The sequence below is a fragment of the Leguminivora glycinivorella genome, chromosome 8 (genome assembly GCF_023078275.1).
Source record: "Leguminivora glycinivorella isolate SPB_JAAS2020 chromosome 8, LegGlyc_1.1, whole genome shotgun sequence".
Classification (NCBI taxonomy): Eukaryota; Metazoa; Arthropoda; class Insecta; order Lepidoptera; family Tortricidae; genus Leguminivora; species Leguminivora glycinivorella.
The window spans coordinates 15,372,002-15,389,850 of NC_062978.1; the positions used below are offsets into that span (position 1 = coordinate 15,372,002).

The 17,849-nt window shown below is 36.6% G+C and overlaps 1 protein-coding gene across 4 annotated transcripts in view; it reads left to right on the forward strand.

Moving 5' to 3' along the window:
• LOC125228608 (transcriptional enhancer factor TEF-1) overlaps positions 1-17,849 on the forward strand; it is an 80,668-nt gene that overhangs the window by 52,964 nt on the left and 9,855 nt on the right. For all 4 annotated transcript variants that reach the window (XM_048133247.1, XM_048133248.1, XM_048133250.1 and 1 more), the window contains 2 exons: positions 12,063-12,190; positions 13,473-13,602. In XM_048133247.1, the coding sequence (XP_047989204.1) occupies positions 12,063-12,190; positions 13,473-13,602 (258 nt within the window). The remainder of the gene's footprint in view (positions 1-12,062; positions 12,191-13,472; positions 13,603-17,849) is intronic.

The window sequence follows — 17,849 nt, forward strand, 5'->3', positions numbered from 1 at the left end:
GCGGTGCGGTATTTATTTGTGTAATGAACACAGATATTTGCTCCTGAGTCATGGATTTTTTTTATGTATATAAGTATGTCTTTATCTATTTAAGTATGTATATCGTCGCTTAGCGCCCATAGTACAAGCTTTGCTTAGTTTGGGGCTAAGTTGATCTGTGTAAGGTGTCCCTAATAGTTATTTATTTATTTATAGTTCGCCAAGAACCAGTAGACAGATCCGACCAGAATTTTCATATTCATGCTGGTGTCATCAGCATAAAGATACAGTTCCTGTGGTGGTATATTGCTGTAAATCATTGATAAAATTATAAATAGCAGAGGGCCTAACACACAGACACAGATCCTTGTGGAACGCCGTGCCTAATGATATCTTCATCCGATTGCAATATACAATGGGCTTTTTGATCCGATTGGGAACGATATAGGTAGGGATTTAACAGGTTTCAAGACCACGTAACAACACACGCTACCAGTTTTGTTGGGAGTATTCCGTGGTCAACACAGTCAAAAGTCTTTCCTTCTGATTCTGATTTTACCTTCTTAATTGTAAAATCTTTCCAAACAGAATGAAATTGGAGTGCATTTGCCGCCATTTCTTATCGCTTTAAGTTGCATCGGCGCGATGCGGCCAGCGCAACAGTTCCGCGCTAACGCCTTCTTTTACGCCATAACTGCCATAAGTGCAATATAGCTACTCATTTTATGAAATGATTTCTAGGTTATGGTTTATGGCTTGGGTATATTCATTTATTTATTTTAATGTTTATTGCACAATAAAATCATTCACTAACGAATAGGTGAGTAGAAGTTTTTGTTTAGGAACGGATAATTAAATTTTACCCATATTATTATTATTAAAATAAATACTGTCCATTTAACTTCATACTCGTAAAAACAATTTATCAAAAGTTTTATTTTTAAGCGGTTGTTTTAAGTACCTAATAAGATTCCACAAAAATCGCTTCATTTTTTTACCTATTAGCATTCGATCACTTGACAAGTAATGTCCTATGACATATTACTTTATATTTAAGCAGGCGGGCGTACGGGCGACGGCATACGACATTATTTACATATACGCCGTTGTTCCCGGCTCATTCATGGCCCGCTCTCAGAGCGCGCTGATTTATCGCCTTAATTTCATAAGTATCTCTTTGTTACCATGGCGTCTATATTATATTTGAGTAATATTGCGCCTATAACTCAGACCCAACTAAAGGATACGCCGGAACTGCCGCCGACGCGAACGAGCTCCCAGGCTTCTCCCTTATTAAGAAAGTGAGTGGAATCTTAGTGGAAAAACAATTGGGTATCCGTTACCCGTACCTACACTGTAAACAGTTACCTGTTAATGATCCCAATGTATTGAGCTTTGAGGAAATAGTTATATACAAGTAAATAACTAAACGTTGAGGTAGGTATGTATTATATCTGATTCATCTGGCACTAATCCGTAACTGTAACATTTGCAAAGTAAAATGTTGTGATCAAAATGTTCCTGATCACATAAACATAAGTACCTACTTACTGATTATTAAGCTTGATAAAAGTTCTGCCTCAAGTACTTTTATGTGTTACTCTATATTTGCATAAAAATCTACTATAGGTATACATACCAACATATGATGCATATTTTAATATGTTCCAAAAACAATCAAATGTCGAATTGACAATTCAATCATGAGTTAGTGAAAGTAATTTTAAGCTAATAAAACTGTACCTAGACCAGCCTCTACCGTGAGTTTTTGACGTATTGGAACGTTACTCGATGTCGTAAACGTCGTCATCAAGTCGTGTCGTGTCGTTTCAATCGGATGAAGCTACTATAAATCATAAAATAAGGCACGGCGTTCCACAAGGATCTGTGCTAGGCCCCCTGCTATTTATAATTTTACCATATACTACCGCAATATACTACCATAGAAAATTCCATTATTTGTCTCGAGAAAGAGAACAGCGCCCCCAAATGGTTGCAGACTTCAACCAAAAATACATAGATACTTACATTATTCGTAATGTTGTAAACTAACTATTGAGTATTGTAAAACGTCCATAACTCACGGTATATATTATGTCATTTCATATGGTATGATGGTACCTTTATCTTTATAATCTTTATATTAATTCACTTGTTGTTGATGGCTACGATAAAGTTTAAATCACACGTAATATTGTAAGATTTGTAAGACGAGCCACATTCTCCAAGAATATTGCAATCGGAGTCTTAATTCGCAGCTGGCGCGGCGACCGAGATGATTCATTTACTAACTTTAGCTATAGGTTGTTTTTGCACCCTATTGTTACGTTATAAAGTTTAGAACTATGTGACAATAACTACGTTACGTCTTTACGACCGGTATTATAAATGAAGTTGGCAGAATTCTCTCCGTGACTCGGTGCTTGTGTTTATTTTTCACTATGTGGTTTCCAGAAATCAAATGGAAACTGACATCACTGCCAGTGTAACAACCTATATCTAGGTAGGTACCAGTCTAGTCTATTGTAATCATATTGAATCGGGAATTATATTACACTACACAGCAGTGTAAAATTTTCGTTGGTAATAAAGCCGAAGGAGTTTTCGGGATCCGTTTTGTATGGACTTCTACAGCTATACTGTAGAATTTTAGGGAACCCGATGGGAATCGAGTTGTATCGACGCTACGCCACTGCTACTGCTACTTTAGTAATTTAAAAAAAAAGGCTTGTTTAACAGAATCTCATTTTTTTTCTTTAAATACACTCGATTCTAATATGACACATTTCTATGTATGAACATCAATTTCGGTTTAAATTATTCAACATATTTACGTATTTATTTACGTTTCAACTGCACGACTTTCTATCGTAACTGACCACATCGGGTAAGACCTTTATAATGCACACACTAAACATTAAAATATCTTTGGTTACCGAAAAAAACCTATGAACGTAACCCTTATACGGGCGATACGAGTAAATTAAACCAGACATAGAATCCATTAGTGTTATCATTAATTAACAGGTGTTTTTATCGTTTTCACCCCATAATAATTATTTTTTGAAAATGTTCTCATCACTCACTGTAAACATAGTTACGATGACAGCTTTTATGAACTGCATACGATAATGAGCTTTCAAAAGTAACTGTCAACAGCAGGCCTATGGATAACACTTTAATTTCAATTCTAAAAGTTATCTAAGTACATTTCTTATGACCAGGGCCCGTAACTTTCATGCCGCTGACATAAATTTGACGTCAGGCCGTTTTCACATTATCCGATCCGATATCGGATGTCGGAAGGATTTCAATGGAAAAAATCCAAGATGGCGCCTGTAATGTATGGGTTGTCGGTCCGACATCCGATATCGGATCGGATAATGTGAAAATGACCAGGGCCCGTAACTTTCATGCCGCTGACATAAATTTGACGTCAGGCCGTTTTCACATTATCCGATCCGATATCGGATGTCGGAAGGATTTCAATGGAAAAAATCCAAGATGGCGCCTGTAATGTATGGGTTGTCGGTCCGACATCCGATATCGGATCGGATAATGTGAAAACACACTCACGCTGCATATAGGGTGATTCAAGAGTTTTATTCAATAATTAATCATTATTCATCAAACAATTTAATCATGACTTCAAAACTAATCTATTCATGCGTGAAAAGAAGACTATTTAAGTTTCTAATTGATACTTTGTAAGTGTTATTTTATTCTTAGTTATTAGCGAACAGACTCTGATCCCACAGTCAAACTGTGTAAACCGTTTTGTGGGACACGTGTTACTGCATAAATGTACCTTTTTTCTGATAATAAATAAAAATAAAAAAAAATAAAAAAAAAAATAATTAATACCTACTTGATACGTGAAAATTAAATTAAATTACATATTTGTTTACTTTTTTACTTCATTTTATTAAATATGTTTGTTACCATATTTCAATAAATTATTAAAATAAAACAAATAGTTTCCTTTTCGTTTCACGTATCAAGTAGGTATTAATTATTCCACGTATGAATAGCTTACTTTTGAAGTGATTTGTACATGATAAAAATTGATTAATGAATAATGATTAATTATTACAATAAAAATATTTGAATCACCTATATGCAGCGTGACGTCAAATTGATGTCATCGGCATGAAAGTTACGGGCCCTGCTTATGACCTACGAGTATACTAACCACCGTTAAAAGATTCACTCGTATTAAATTTACACACTGCATAAAGCTATTTTGAATTTCCCTATCAGATAAATATTCAGTGAGCGAATTAATAAAACTCCTTGCCATATTTTCTGGCACATGAATGGCGAGTTGCGTCTATTGAATAATTAATAGAAAGGGGCGACCTTTGCAGAATTTGATCGAGACGAATAATCTCACTAATATTATAAATGGGAAAGTGTGTGTGTCTGTTTGTTTGTCCGTCCTTCAACGTAACAAAATCACGACAATCCGTCGCTCCGTTTTGCCGAGTACTTATTAACCGCCTTCCAAATCTCAAAGGAAGGGGTTATCAAGTCGTCTGTATGTTTTTTTTTTTTTTGTTTTATGTTTGTTCCTCGATATCTCCGTCGTTACTAGACCGATTTTGAAAAATTTTTTTTTTATTGAATGTATATGCATACAGATTGGTCCCATTTTTCTCAGAACCCAGTTCTGATGATGGGATCCTGGAGAAATCGAGGGAACTCCTCAAATCTGAAAGGCATACATATGGTGATTTTTGTGTTTTTAAAGGAACAGCATGCATTTACGTACGGAACAGTGACATTTGGTGCAGTGGAACTCCTGATGATGGTCAGAATGGAACTCCTCAAATCTGAACGGCACACTTATAGTGACTTTGGTATTTTTATAAGAACAGCATGCACTTACGTCCAGAACAGTGATATTTGGTGCAGTGGAATTGCTGATGATGGTCAGAACGGAACTCCTCAAATCTGAACGGCACACTTATAGTGACTTTGGTATTTTTATAAGAACAGCATGCACTTACGTCCAGAACAGTGACATTTGGTGCAGTGGAACTGCTGATGAAGAGTGAGCCGCCCCTGGTTAGAGTTCCGTTCTGATAATCATTCTCATCTGTAAGTACTTCAGAATCATCCAGATTTCAAAATTGGTTCAGAAATGACGGAGATATCGAATAACAAACATTAAAAAATATACAGACGAATTGATGACATAATCCAACATTTGAAAGTATTTATCACCAGAATCCCAAAGGAAGGCGGTTTTTTTTCTTAAAAATTATATAATATCAATTCATACATATAAAATTTAAGATAAGTTTACGGTTAACACTATGCATTTAGTTACTCGCGATTCACGTTTCGGAGAGCTTAGGTCTCATTTTTAAGACTTAACAGTGCGCGGCGCAGTACCTAGAAGTAGCATTTAATTTTAATAATATTTAACTTACGTAACGTACTTTACTAGTAATCAATTTTAGGCAAGCCAGTGGGAATCGGCTTGTATGGACCAGCCGCTGCTGGTACCTACGCACTAGGCGACCGTCGTGAACGCTAGTCGCACTTTTAGTGCGTAAAAAGACCTAGGTTCTCTGAAACATATTTGTTTCACTAATATCTAATAACATATAGAATAGAATAAATGTTTGTTGCAACAAATGGTATAAAGCTCATACAGTAATACATGGGACCACGGTCCACGTGGCACCGGTAGGGTATGGATTTTTCTTAATACCTACTATTTAATATATTAACCGTCAAATTATAATTAATGTTAGTATGTCTCACAACATTTTCATTCGACGTATTAAATTTACAAACCGAATAAAGACCATCAACCATCAGAGTTTTTAAAAATCATAAAATCATAATTTGAGTTGGGAAACAAAGTTAGAAACATTGCAGGGCCGGCTGATTTGAGCAAAGCGAGTACTGAACGGTCAACCAAAAATTAATTAACATACTTTGGCGCAACCCTCGGCCGTTGGACGAGGTGCGGAGCTCACAGGTGGCCCCACCCCCTGCATAGAGGGGTGCCGATATTAACTGGAACCAAAATTATTTTTCCATCATCCCGTTATGCCCCTTAGGCACTGGTCCCACCAAAAGAGAGTAAGCGATAGAAACTTTTTTTTTTTTTAGTATGAATAGGCAGACGTTTGACCACGATCACACCTGATGGTAAGTGATGATGCGGTCTACAGTGGATCACTAACAAAAGATAGTCGCTCCCGTGTAAATGAATAAAAGACAGAGCGAGCGATTTATACACCCTGTTTTTATTGAATTTAAGTTACGTTAACATTAAGGGAAGGTTCTTTAAATCAAATATAATTAATTTCTCTAAGAAACTAGCATCTTAACTCTTACGATTATTGAGTTACTAGCGACCCGCCCCGGCTTCGCGCGGGTACTATACCTACATGTAAACCTTCCTCTAGAATCACTCTATCTATTAAAAAAACTTCATCAAAATCCGTTGCGTAGTTTTAAAGATTTAAGCATACATAGGGACATAGGGACAGAGAAAGCGACTTTATTTTATACTATGTAGTGATTAAAAAAATAAAAATAATTACTGAACACGTGTGTGACAGCCTTTACCACTTCCTTATGTTATTTGTTTTGACATGTGCCGTCAATCACTTGACACTACCTTGAATATTATTCTTAAGGGTCTCTCACACTAATTAATTCATTTATTATGTATGAAAACGATGAAAAAAACACAGTGTATAGTTCATCACTCGGCGACGAACCATAACTCGCTCACGCTATCATTGCGTCTCTTAAGTATTCACACGGGAGCAACTACTTCTGTTCGTTTCTATATCTCATCGCTTTACTGGCCTTTGGTGGGACCAGTGCCATATGCCTATAAGTAAGCTTTCTTCGCTACACTATGTAACGAGTATGTTAGACGATTTAACATGAGGAAACCGAATATTTTTTACAGCGTATAATATCCTAAGATTAAAATATCTAATAAACTACATTAGTTATTACCATTTAAAAAATAAGCAACAAATTATTATTTCACATTCCATAATGGAACAAAATCTAATCCTTATTGATAGATGTCAAATGCTGTCAATCAACAAATTGCAAAAAGATAAATGCACAAAAAATGTCAATAGTAACTTTAGAAAAAAAAGTTCCAAACTACAACAAATACAAAAAATGTCGTAATTAACTGTAACTCATGTATTTTTTTTTTCTTTTATGGCCTCAAAATGTTTTATCCTCCCAGGTTCCTCATATCACACCGTGACATATGTGGGCAGGATTAGGAGAAGGAATATTCCAATTTCCAAATGCAGATTCCTAATAGGAAGGGTTGTAATCGTAAACTCATAAAAATTCATGTACCTTTAAAACACGCTATTTTTATTATAGATTCTAAATGGGACACGCGATACAAGGGGCCGACAACATTAAATTACCGGAATTATTCTGTTGTTGATATTAAATGCATTCCAGTTTTAGAAGTCTCGAATCGCGTGCAACTGCGCCGGGCGCTACTTAAACAGGGACGGCATTTTTTTGGCATTTTCAAGGAATAACGTGCATTTTATTTGCAAATTGAGAGAGAAAGGATTACAGTTGCTTATTGTGGCAACTACTAAAAATTGATAATCAAAACACGCATGCATTTTATAATATTTCATGTTCCCACAGCTTTGTAGTAAAATGCATTAGGGTAATTCCGAATGACAGAAATGCTCTAATAATTCCGAAAGGGGAATCTTGATATGATGGAAATAATGGTGATTTTTGTACGACTTTCGAAATTAGATGACTTTCGGAGTTACCCTAATGGACCCTAATGATATTCTACTACAAAGCCTGTAGCTATTAGGAACTGATATCACCAATTAATTCACAATGCTTCCCTGAATAAAAGGGTCACACTATGTAGGCAAAAAACGAATAATTTGTATAATTGAATTTTATGTAGGTGCCCAAACACTGAAAAGTGAAAAAGTCACGAACATTTAGATCTAAATAGGTAGTTAAACTTATACATTTATTTTGTAAATACAACCAACATATCCAAACGCCCACTCATATCAAAATGTTGGTGGTACGAACCTACGCAAAGTTCTATTCTTGTCTCAATACAATATATATATGTACATTTCTATTATGTATTACTAGCTTTTGCCCGCGGCTTCGTTCGCGTTAAAGAGAGACAAAAAGTAGCCTATGTCACTTTCCATCCCTTCAACTATCTCCATCTAAAAAATCACGTCAATTCGTCGCTCCGTTTTGCCGTGAAGAACGGACAAACAGACACACACACTTTCCCATTTATAATATTAGTATGGATCAAACATTGGACCGAAAATTTCTGTAAATATTAAATTACCACTAAATTTATAAAATACGAGCAAAGCAAAGATTCCGTTCGGAATATATCAAATTGGATATGTACTTACTTCAAAATCTGCATCTTAGTCCGAAAAGAGATCTCTTAATTATTCGAATTTTCCTTATCGTATTGTTAAAAACGTTCAACAAAATTGAATTAAAATTCAAAAGATCGACATTACTAGTCGATTAAAGGGCCACACAATACGTACCTAAAGCATTATCTCCTATGCAGTAGTTCGATCATAACAAGGACCCCAGCGCTGATACGAGGGTCCCGCTTATTGCGGACACTTGTCATATAAACACAATGCGAGTGGGCCCCAACGATGCTTTATTATTTTAATTATTGCACGTTCACGATGCGCTCTTTGTTAGACCGCGTCAGAGAAATTGCTTTAATACGAAGTTGAATTAGTCACTCGCATACTGTGTTTGTTTTCGTTTGAGTGTGAAACAAAATAAAGTTCTTACAGTGTAATCAAGTGTAGTGTTGGTAATTTTAGATTATTGTGCAATTTGTGCAATAACATTTGACTTTTTTACTGAAATTAAAAATAAGCTAAGCCGCGGTCCCGGGTTCGAATCCCGGTAAGGGAATTTATTTGTGTGATGGGCGCAGATATTTGCTCCTGAGTCATGGATGTTTTGTATGTATATAAGTATTTGTATATTATGTATATCGTTGTCTGAGTACCCACAACACAAGCCTTCTTGAGCTTACCGTGGGACTCAGTCAATCTGTGTAAGAATGTCCTATAAAATTTATTTATTTATTTAATATGTTGGTTAAGTCTTTTCTCTCTGTCTCTCTCGTTTTCTTCTTAGCATTTTTTATACATAGCTCTTTCTTATTTTGTAATTTAGTTTTGCTTTTTTGAACTCATTTCGATCGAGCTGTTTTGATTTCGTCATAGCCAAAACAGTATGAACTTGTCTGCTAAGCTCGCTCTCTCTGAAGTCTCCACTCTACCACCTGAACGTAGTTTTATATTCACCTTTAACCCACAAATTTACACATAAATGTCACAATCTGGACAAAAACGATTCATTGATAAAAAAACGTCGATAAACCTGTTACAGATCAGCATCAAACATAATTATAATAATATATTTATTATCCAACAGATTCCAAATGCAAATCGGCATATGTAGGTATACTCTTTTTTTTTTTACTTTTCTATTTATGATGGAAATACGATAGCGATAAGCGATTGTAAGTACCTTAGGTATACATCTTACGTCATAGTACACTATGAAATCTGTGAATATTATTTATTAACACAAAATGCATTTCATTACGTCAAGTTAATATTAAAACTAAAACAAAACACTCCATGTATTATTTTTATGGTGTCATAAAAGTAAACATTAGAGCATCGCTATGCCCATGTGTCGTCTGCCTGTCTGCACAGAGCTTTGCTCTTTGACAGTACTAGAAATTTAATACCTCTACGGCGCTCTAGTAAATAACACTTAACAGCATCGATGGCTCCCGTATCAACAAATATTCAATGACACGTGAAAATTAAGAAAACGTTAACCTAGTAAGACCCGGCGTTCTTGTATAGGTAAATATAAATTATATTCGACTTTTCAATTCTTAGGCCCACTTGCACCAACTACTTAACTCAAGGTTAGTGGGTTGTCATCTGTCAAATTCCATATAAAATGGTGGGTTAACCCTCCATTTTCGTTGGTGCAAGTGGCCCTTATAGAAATAAAAGAAGAAAGTTCTCAATTCAAAATCGGAAAAATTGGCCTGGGTCTTACAAGGTAAAAAATCAACCCAGCCTCACATAACATTGCGCAGAAATCTCGTTATTAAATTATTATGCGTTTTAGTATAAGAGCTGAGCGCACGAACCGAGTTTGCTTTTAACGATATGTTTTGTCAACAGCTGCGGTTTGTTGACGTGAAATGGGATTACTTGTAAATCAACGTAGGACTGTGTTAACTAATATTAGAAATGAAATTCTTTGTACGCAAATATGTGGTACTAGGATACGGCATCTTACAGAATTTTGGCAATATGCATGGGTGCAATGATAAAATCGTGCTTAAGAAATAACAATTTTACATAATATAACTATCATTATATTGCACCTTACAAGTTTTGTATAAAATAGTGTCGATAATAGCGTAATAGAGTAATAAAATCTACATTAATAACAGGGAATACTTTCGATATCACCGTGTCAGCGTCTTTCGTGGATTTCCACCTTAACGCGACGCGAGGGCGGGCGGGCGCATACTTTACTCTCGACTCCCGTTCTTCATAACGAAATTCTCCATTTTGATATTTTTATATTATATTTATAAACATCTCGTACCTGCATATTTCTAGCAGTAAATATGAAAATTTTCGGAATGCCTACGAGCTCGCCTCTTGGATCTTGAGGGAACAAAGCTGCTTCGGTATTGAGATATTTCGGAGTTCGGAACGCTTCGACTTAACTTTTATATATTTTGCTCTGATAAATATTTTCGAATTTATCTTCGACTTTGCAGTGCTTGCTACTTGCCATATTTTTTACATTTTGAGCAATTCACAAAGTATACAAACAGGAAAGTTAATGATTAAATAGTTGTCAATTGACGTACTTTACCGACGCAAAGTAACCACAATAGGTACAAAATGGAAGTTTACAGTGTGAGCATCCGAAACGGTAAACAAACAAATCGTCTGACGTAAGAGGCTCGAGAGACGCTAGCGCAAGCTATTATACGCCCGCCATTCATGGGTTAAAAATATTATACGAGTAAGATGCGTTGTGGATATTCAGTCAAAGGGGAGATTCTGAAACTTCAAAATGCTATCATGAAGTCATGACACGCTACAAACATTACTTTAACCTACTCCATGTTTATCTGTCGTTTATGTGTGTGTAAACTGTGAACTGTAACCGAATTTCATATAATTATTTTGATGTTTCATTCATACGTAGTACACACATAATGTACGACCAAAGGATCAAGTATTACAGAGAGTTACTGCCGAAGTAAAATGTGTAATCACAGTGCATAGACTGCCATCTCTTGACACAGGCTTAGAACTTTTGAACCTCAGTTTTGACAATTTGGCCCATATTCTTAGTTTGATATGTGTCAAAATGTCAAATATTAATATTAGCGCCATCTAGCTGAGCGTACCCCAAAGGTGTAATGCCATCTAGGCCACCGTACCTTTTTCTGTATGGTACTGAGGTACGTTTTTTTCTTAGACTTTATCTGTCTATACGGAGTTATATATGTCTTTGGTACGACTAACTAAGTACCTATCTTAACTTGTACATCAAGAAAAATTTTACTGATTTTAGGGGTCCACGATCACGAAGTATTTGTGCATTCAGTGCTAGTTTCTAACTGAGCTTTAGTGTTTTAATGAGTTTATCAATTTAGGACAGTAATAAAATACTTATAGAAATATTTTTCAACCTAATCAACCTATACGGTAGTCCGTTCAATACATTCTGTAAATCTTCTCTTACCGAACAGACTTTAAAAGATATTATTTTTGAACCAAACAGATGGATTATTTATTGGCAAATAATTGTCAGTCGGCTTAATAAGCATTAAACGTCCACCAACCGAAACTCACCTTAATTTCGGTAACCTATTCTTTTGTGGCTCTGAAACGTGAGCAGTTTCATATCTCTTATGGAAATACAGGCGCGAGGATATATGTATGTTTTCTTTTATTAAAATATCATTCTGTTTGTTTCAGCGAGCGGCGCGCTCGCAGCCGGCACCATTGCGTCCCCGTGGAGCACGGCGGCCGGCGCGCCCGACACCAACGGCTCGGGCGCCGACGCCAAGCACCTGGACGTTGGCGACGCGAGCGACGATGAAAAGGTACAGAATACCGTCCTCAGTTTCATTGGATACTAAAACTAGACCTGCAACTTACTACTGGAGTTACTACAGGCTAACGGCTCGATCCGCTCGATCAGAGTCGAGGCCGCCGCCAACGTCGAGCACCTTGACGTTGGCGACGCGGACGACGATGAAAAGTAACTAAATAATAATTTTATATTAAAAAAATTAGACATTAGTAAATTAAATTTTGTTAGTTTAATATCAAATTGCCATGAAAATAAAGGTTAATAACAGCTATTACAGGTAATATTACTTATTAATGATTGTAATTGAAATTTTATAGTTGAAAGTGTCAGTGGGGTTTTTTGCGTATTTGTCAACATTAAACGAAACGAACTCTATATTAACTTGCGTTAAATTGTTAAAAATCAATATAATATAATCAAACGAGAACGAGTACCTAACTCTAGTTAATAGTTAACCACCATGAAACGATAGGCCAATATTAACTCGCCGTTTAGAATAAACTACGTTTCGAGTGGTTTCAAGGAACCCGTGATTCACGATGTTTTCGTTGGTTGGGCCGAGTCGAAGGCAGAATGTTATTTTTATTTTCTTTTGAGAATAGAGGCGAGCCATTAATTACAATGACGCACTCTGCCTTGCCATGCGTCCGAATCTGTAAGCAATATCGACAGACATACGGCTGGCCTGTATATTAACGCCATTTCGTAATATCATGATAAATAGACCATATCGTCACTACTTTTAAAAAATCTCGTATCTCACGCTGTTCCTCAAAGTTAAAACGCAGTAAGTCTATATGCATTCCATACATACTTACTACAATTTTCTTTTCATTGACAGACGAAGATACAATTAAGTTTTTTTAAAAGTAGTGACGATATGTTTTTTTTACCACATCAACTCTCTTGATTGTTCAAAAATCTGAAATGAGCTAATTTTGAGATGTTCCTTTTAATGATGATTTTAAAAGATACTTAATTTTGATAATTTGTATTTGAAATTGTTTTATTAAATATTTGACGGTTAATATTATTTGTGTCTTTGTTAGTATTTCACTCGGGTGTAAAATTTGTTCTACTTGAATCCCTCTAAACGTTCAAGATTCCAGTCCTTCCTCTTAGTTCAAATTTGGAGTCTTTCGTTGTACAGTCGAGTTCATAAATATCTGTACATTTCCTCACCTTAACTCGTAGCAATAAGGTGAAAAAATGTACACATATTTATGAACTCGACTGTATGACAAACAAAATCTATCTTTATCTTCTAAACCAACTTTGTACTCTTTTCTCAGGACTTATCAGCAGCTGATGCGGAGGGAGTATGGAGTCCCGACATCGAACAGAGTTTCCAAGAGGCACTGGCCATTTACCCCCCGTGTGGGAGACGCAAGATTATTCTCTCGGATGAGGGCAAGATGTACGGTGAGTCCGGACATGCTAGAGGAGTTTACCAATTTTATTTGTAACAACAAAAATAATAAGTATTGTCAAAGTAGATTTACTGCCATCCATCGACACAGGATGAAAAGTTTTAGAACGCTAAATCCACGATCTTTGACTGCTAGAGTCGTTTCGGAAAGAGAAGAAACACAGAATGTATAGACTACACGACTCTTTTCTTTCCGAACAGACTTAAGTGTTAAAATAGGTAAATATCAAATATGTATTTGTAACAGCGTTACATACTTGAGTATTAAGTCAAATGTATGGCACCAAATTTCGATCGTAATTTTTTCTTGATTTTCCGAAAATGAAAAATGGAAATGAAATATTTATTTTTCAAGTAGGCATATTACAATGCGCATATGAACGTCAAATAAAGCTACGCCGGCTCTAACCCTACGCCGAGGCAAGTTTTCTTGTTAGACTAAATTTGTCTTATGCACTTTATGGATCATTCGCGTACCTAACATAAGTTTGTGTTTGCCGCAAATTCGCGTCGGAATAATGTCGCAATGCATAAAACGCTTCACATAGCCGATATGCCATTATTATAATGCGATATCAAGGCCGTTTTGGCCAAAGTGAACAATGGATATGGCACGAGACAAAAGCTAAGGTATTGATGTCAGCCGACAAAGAGGTTTGCGCAAAAATATTCCGTGGAAAGACGTGCACAGACAATTATTATCTCTTTGATTGGACCACGTCTTATTCGAGGAAGCTCAGCTCAGGTGGCCTTTGTAATTTCCAACGAGTCCGATACGGGTGACATTATTATTTAATTTCGCAGGCGATACGGAAAATGTATACATATGTGTAAACTAGAGCTATATGCATGTAACTACAAACGAAATGTATCAATTCAGAAATCATATTATAATAGGTATGAAATGTTAAAAACAGATGGTCTTCTCAAATTGCAAAGACTGGGGTGAATTTTTTCACGTTACAATGTTAACTTAGGAAGCTCGTTAACAAGACGTGACGATCGCCACTTAAAACCTTTCCTCCCTTCAGTAAATTAAATGTTAAAGGAAGTCTGCTTTGAATGTAGAATATCAGTTAATTACACAAATTAAAATGAATCTAACGCTTTTGTGTTCTGAATAAAAATCTAAATATAATAGAGTCCCACTAAGTTTGCAGCGTTTACGCAAGATAAACCGAAGCAAGTGTTGTTTAATACGTGAAACTTCGTTGAAATTATGCCGTTTACTTAACCCGTGCACAAGCGAGGCTACCAAAATCGCTGTCAAGTTATCTTCGTATCACTCTGATCTCTATAGAGGCAGCAGAGGCTACTATTTCTTTGACAACCGGTGTCACGAGCAATATAGAACGCAATTGACGTAGAACAATTAAAGGCAGCCACTGCCATTACACCGCCGGACGCACATTAAGTTCGCGCCAACATTACGTCCTGGTTTTAATTAAAGGACTGCCCGCTCGGAGCCGTCGCGGGGCCAAATGGAATTGCTAAACAAATTTGCCACAGAGATGTGTCCACCTTAAGTGATTTAATAGACGGAATGAAATGCAATGTTTATCGCGAAACTCCACAATAGAGTATTATTATAGCCGGGTTTGTTCCTTTATTTGCCCTTTGATAATTTGAAGCTTAATAATGACTTATTTATTTATAAGATAAAAATATTTAAGTCTGAGGGTTTCGCATATTACAAAATAAATTAAATAAATGTAATTTGGAGTCCCTAGTAATTTGAAAGAGCGTGTTGTATAATAATTGCGGACGCGCGTCGTCCGGACGATATATGACCACATTACTCGTGGACGTGTCCGCCCGAGCTTAATCTAGCTCTAAAAGTGCGTCACCCTTGTCCGGGCTTGTTCTGCCCACACCCTCACCCTTACTCTCATCGACGGCGGTGCAAATCTTATCATCTAGTCAATAAGATGTACGAAAACGACTTTTATTTTGCACGAGCGGGGCATGTTCGCTGCGCATTTGTTTTTACTTATAAAAGTTGACGACGGCATAACACACACTTTTTCTCGTAGTAGAAAAGTTATGTTATGGATTGGCATTTAGCGATACCGACTCGCCGCATGCTGGGGATAAATGAAGCGATGCAGTAGTTGGAAACAGTTTGCGTACTACGCCAGTACTCCGGCATCACTGCTTGCACGTTCGTGAGTTAAGACATTCAAAACCGCTCAATATCCTGGGAGTATGAAAGTTTCGTCGGCGCACGGTTTCACGTGGTCCGGGGGGCGGAGGGCGAGGGGTTAGCCGGGAGGGCTAAACTATGCGAAGAATGCGCAATTAGTGAGCGAGCGAGCGTGTAAGGGGCCCGGCCGCGCCGCTAGGCGGCGAACGCAGTAAGAAAATATAAAGAAGGGGCGGGCCGCCCGCGCCCGTTGTTTAGCGCCCCGCCCGCCTTTGGGCATAACTCCCGATTGTCTCTTGAGAAATCCTCCTTAGACCCATCGCAACTCAACCCTTCCCGCGAGGATTTGCCTCGCATAGCTTCTGTTTGGGTCAGCGTAAAATTTTACCTCGACTCCCGTATTTCTGTACAAACTCTCAATACTATTTTTCCTATTTTCTATAAAAGATATCTTGCTGAAAACAATCGCGAACCAACTTTTTAAATATTACGTTAATGTGTTTCTGATGGATCTCCAATATCTTATTATGGAATAAATTACGTCTATGAAAGTTAATAACGATACGGATTATAAAAAAAGGAGACAGCTGAAATTGTCATATGACTTATGAGTCAATTAGAAACGCGGTAGCAGACGCGATTATTGGGAAACAGTGTATTTTCTCAGAGAGAACACTTAATATTCATAGGTAGATCGCACACGCACGATTTCATCCGCGCGAAGTGCGCGAGAGCGTGGCCGCGTCGCGCTGGCAATGGACCAAATTAGCCAACTAACGAAGTAATAAATAATGATCTCTTGTTTTTTCTATTCACTGTGGAATAGAAACGTTTCGAGTTGATCCTTCTGCACGGGAGTATTTATAGAGGGATGCACACGACGGTTCGGGTGAAAGCACTCTTAATGCCTGATTCGCGGGCAGGGATCTCACTAAGTGGAACTTACACTTACAACGAATAACATACGTGTTTATTCTCCTTACTAATTCGTGTTAATAGCAATTTGTTAGAGTAGCCCCACTCTAATTTTAGCTTAACACCCGCCGTGAACATTTTATGATGGTGCCATAATTTCGTAGTAATTTCAAGAATGTTTGCTTTAATAGACATTCTAAAACTATGTTTAATTCTGTAAATGGACCTAAAGTTGGGATGTTTAATAAATAACATAGTTTTAGTTACTTTCAATACGAATATAAGTTTACAGAACATCAATTAATAATGCTAACTCCGATGAATGTCCAATTGTCCATATGATTATGGTCTAACTAATGTTTAAAATAAAATCGTGAATTTGTATTTTTTTTCTTCGTTGCAATTAAATATTATAGAATATCTTCATTCGTCAAATAAAAATTTGAATCAAGCAGTTCACATAACGCAGAAAGAACATTCATACAGAATGTCACAAAATAGTGACGATCCGCTAATGTTATAGTTTATATCAGTATTTTGTACTGATTAAAAAAAAGTGAAAAATCATTTTTTGCGTGACAATTTCTATCTAGATTCTAGGTCATCCTAGGCCCATATATCCTCTCCATAGAAACTTCTACTTCATCCTAATTAGAAAACAATAGGTACCGAAAATGGCTTTAAACGGATGCCCGGTAATTTTGTTTCGCCTATAGGAAATAATTAACCTCCATATTTTTCATAACTGGCCATCAAAGTTAACCGCACCAATTTCGGCCCATACGTATTCCATGTTCTATTCGCCCCAGCGAGCCGCCAGCAAGGGGTTAATTAAATTCGCACCAGCCGGCTCTCGTCGCCATCGCATTCCCCGAATTCAATGAGATTTCAATTTACTTTGGCCCCGTCGAGTCTGCTTTATATTGTCCGTGAATTAATATACTATTGTCCAAATTAAAACTGTGACCGGAGGTCACATGTCAGATTTCAGTGTCAATTGTTTCAATGTGGATTAATGACTTCGTTATTATTTTCCTATCATGTGTTGTCTTTGAATGAAACGTAGATTGAACATCGAAGATAAGTTAATCGATAGTGATGGTAAATGATTCATTTATATTATTTAATTTAAGGTAACTAAATATACCAATGTTATCATTATGTGTTATTGTTATTCATACG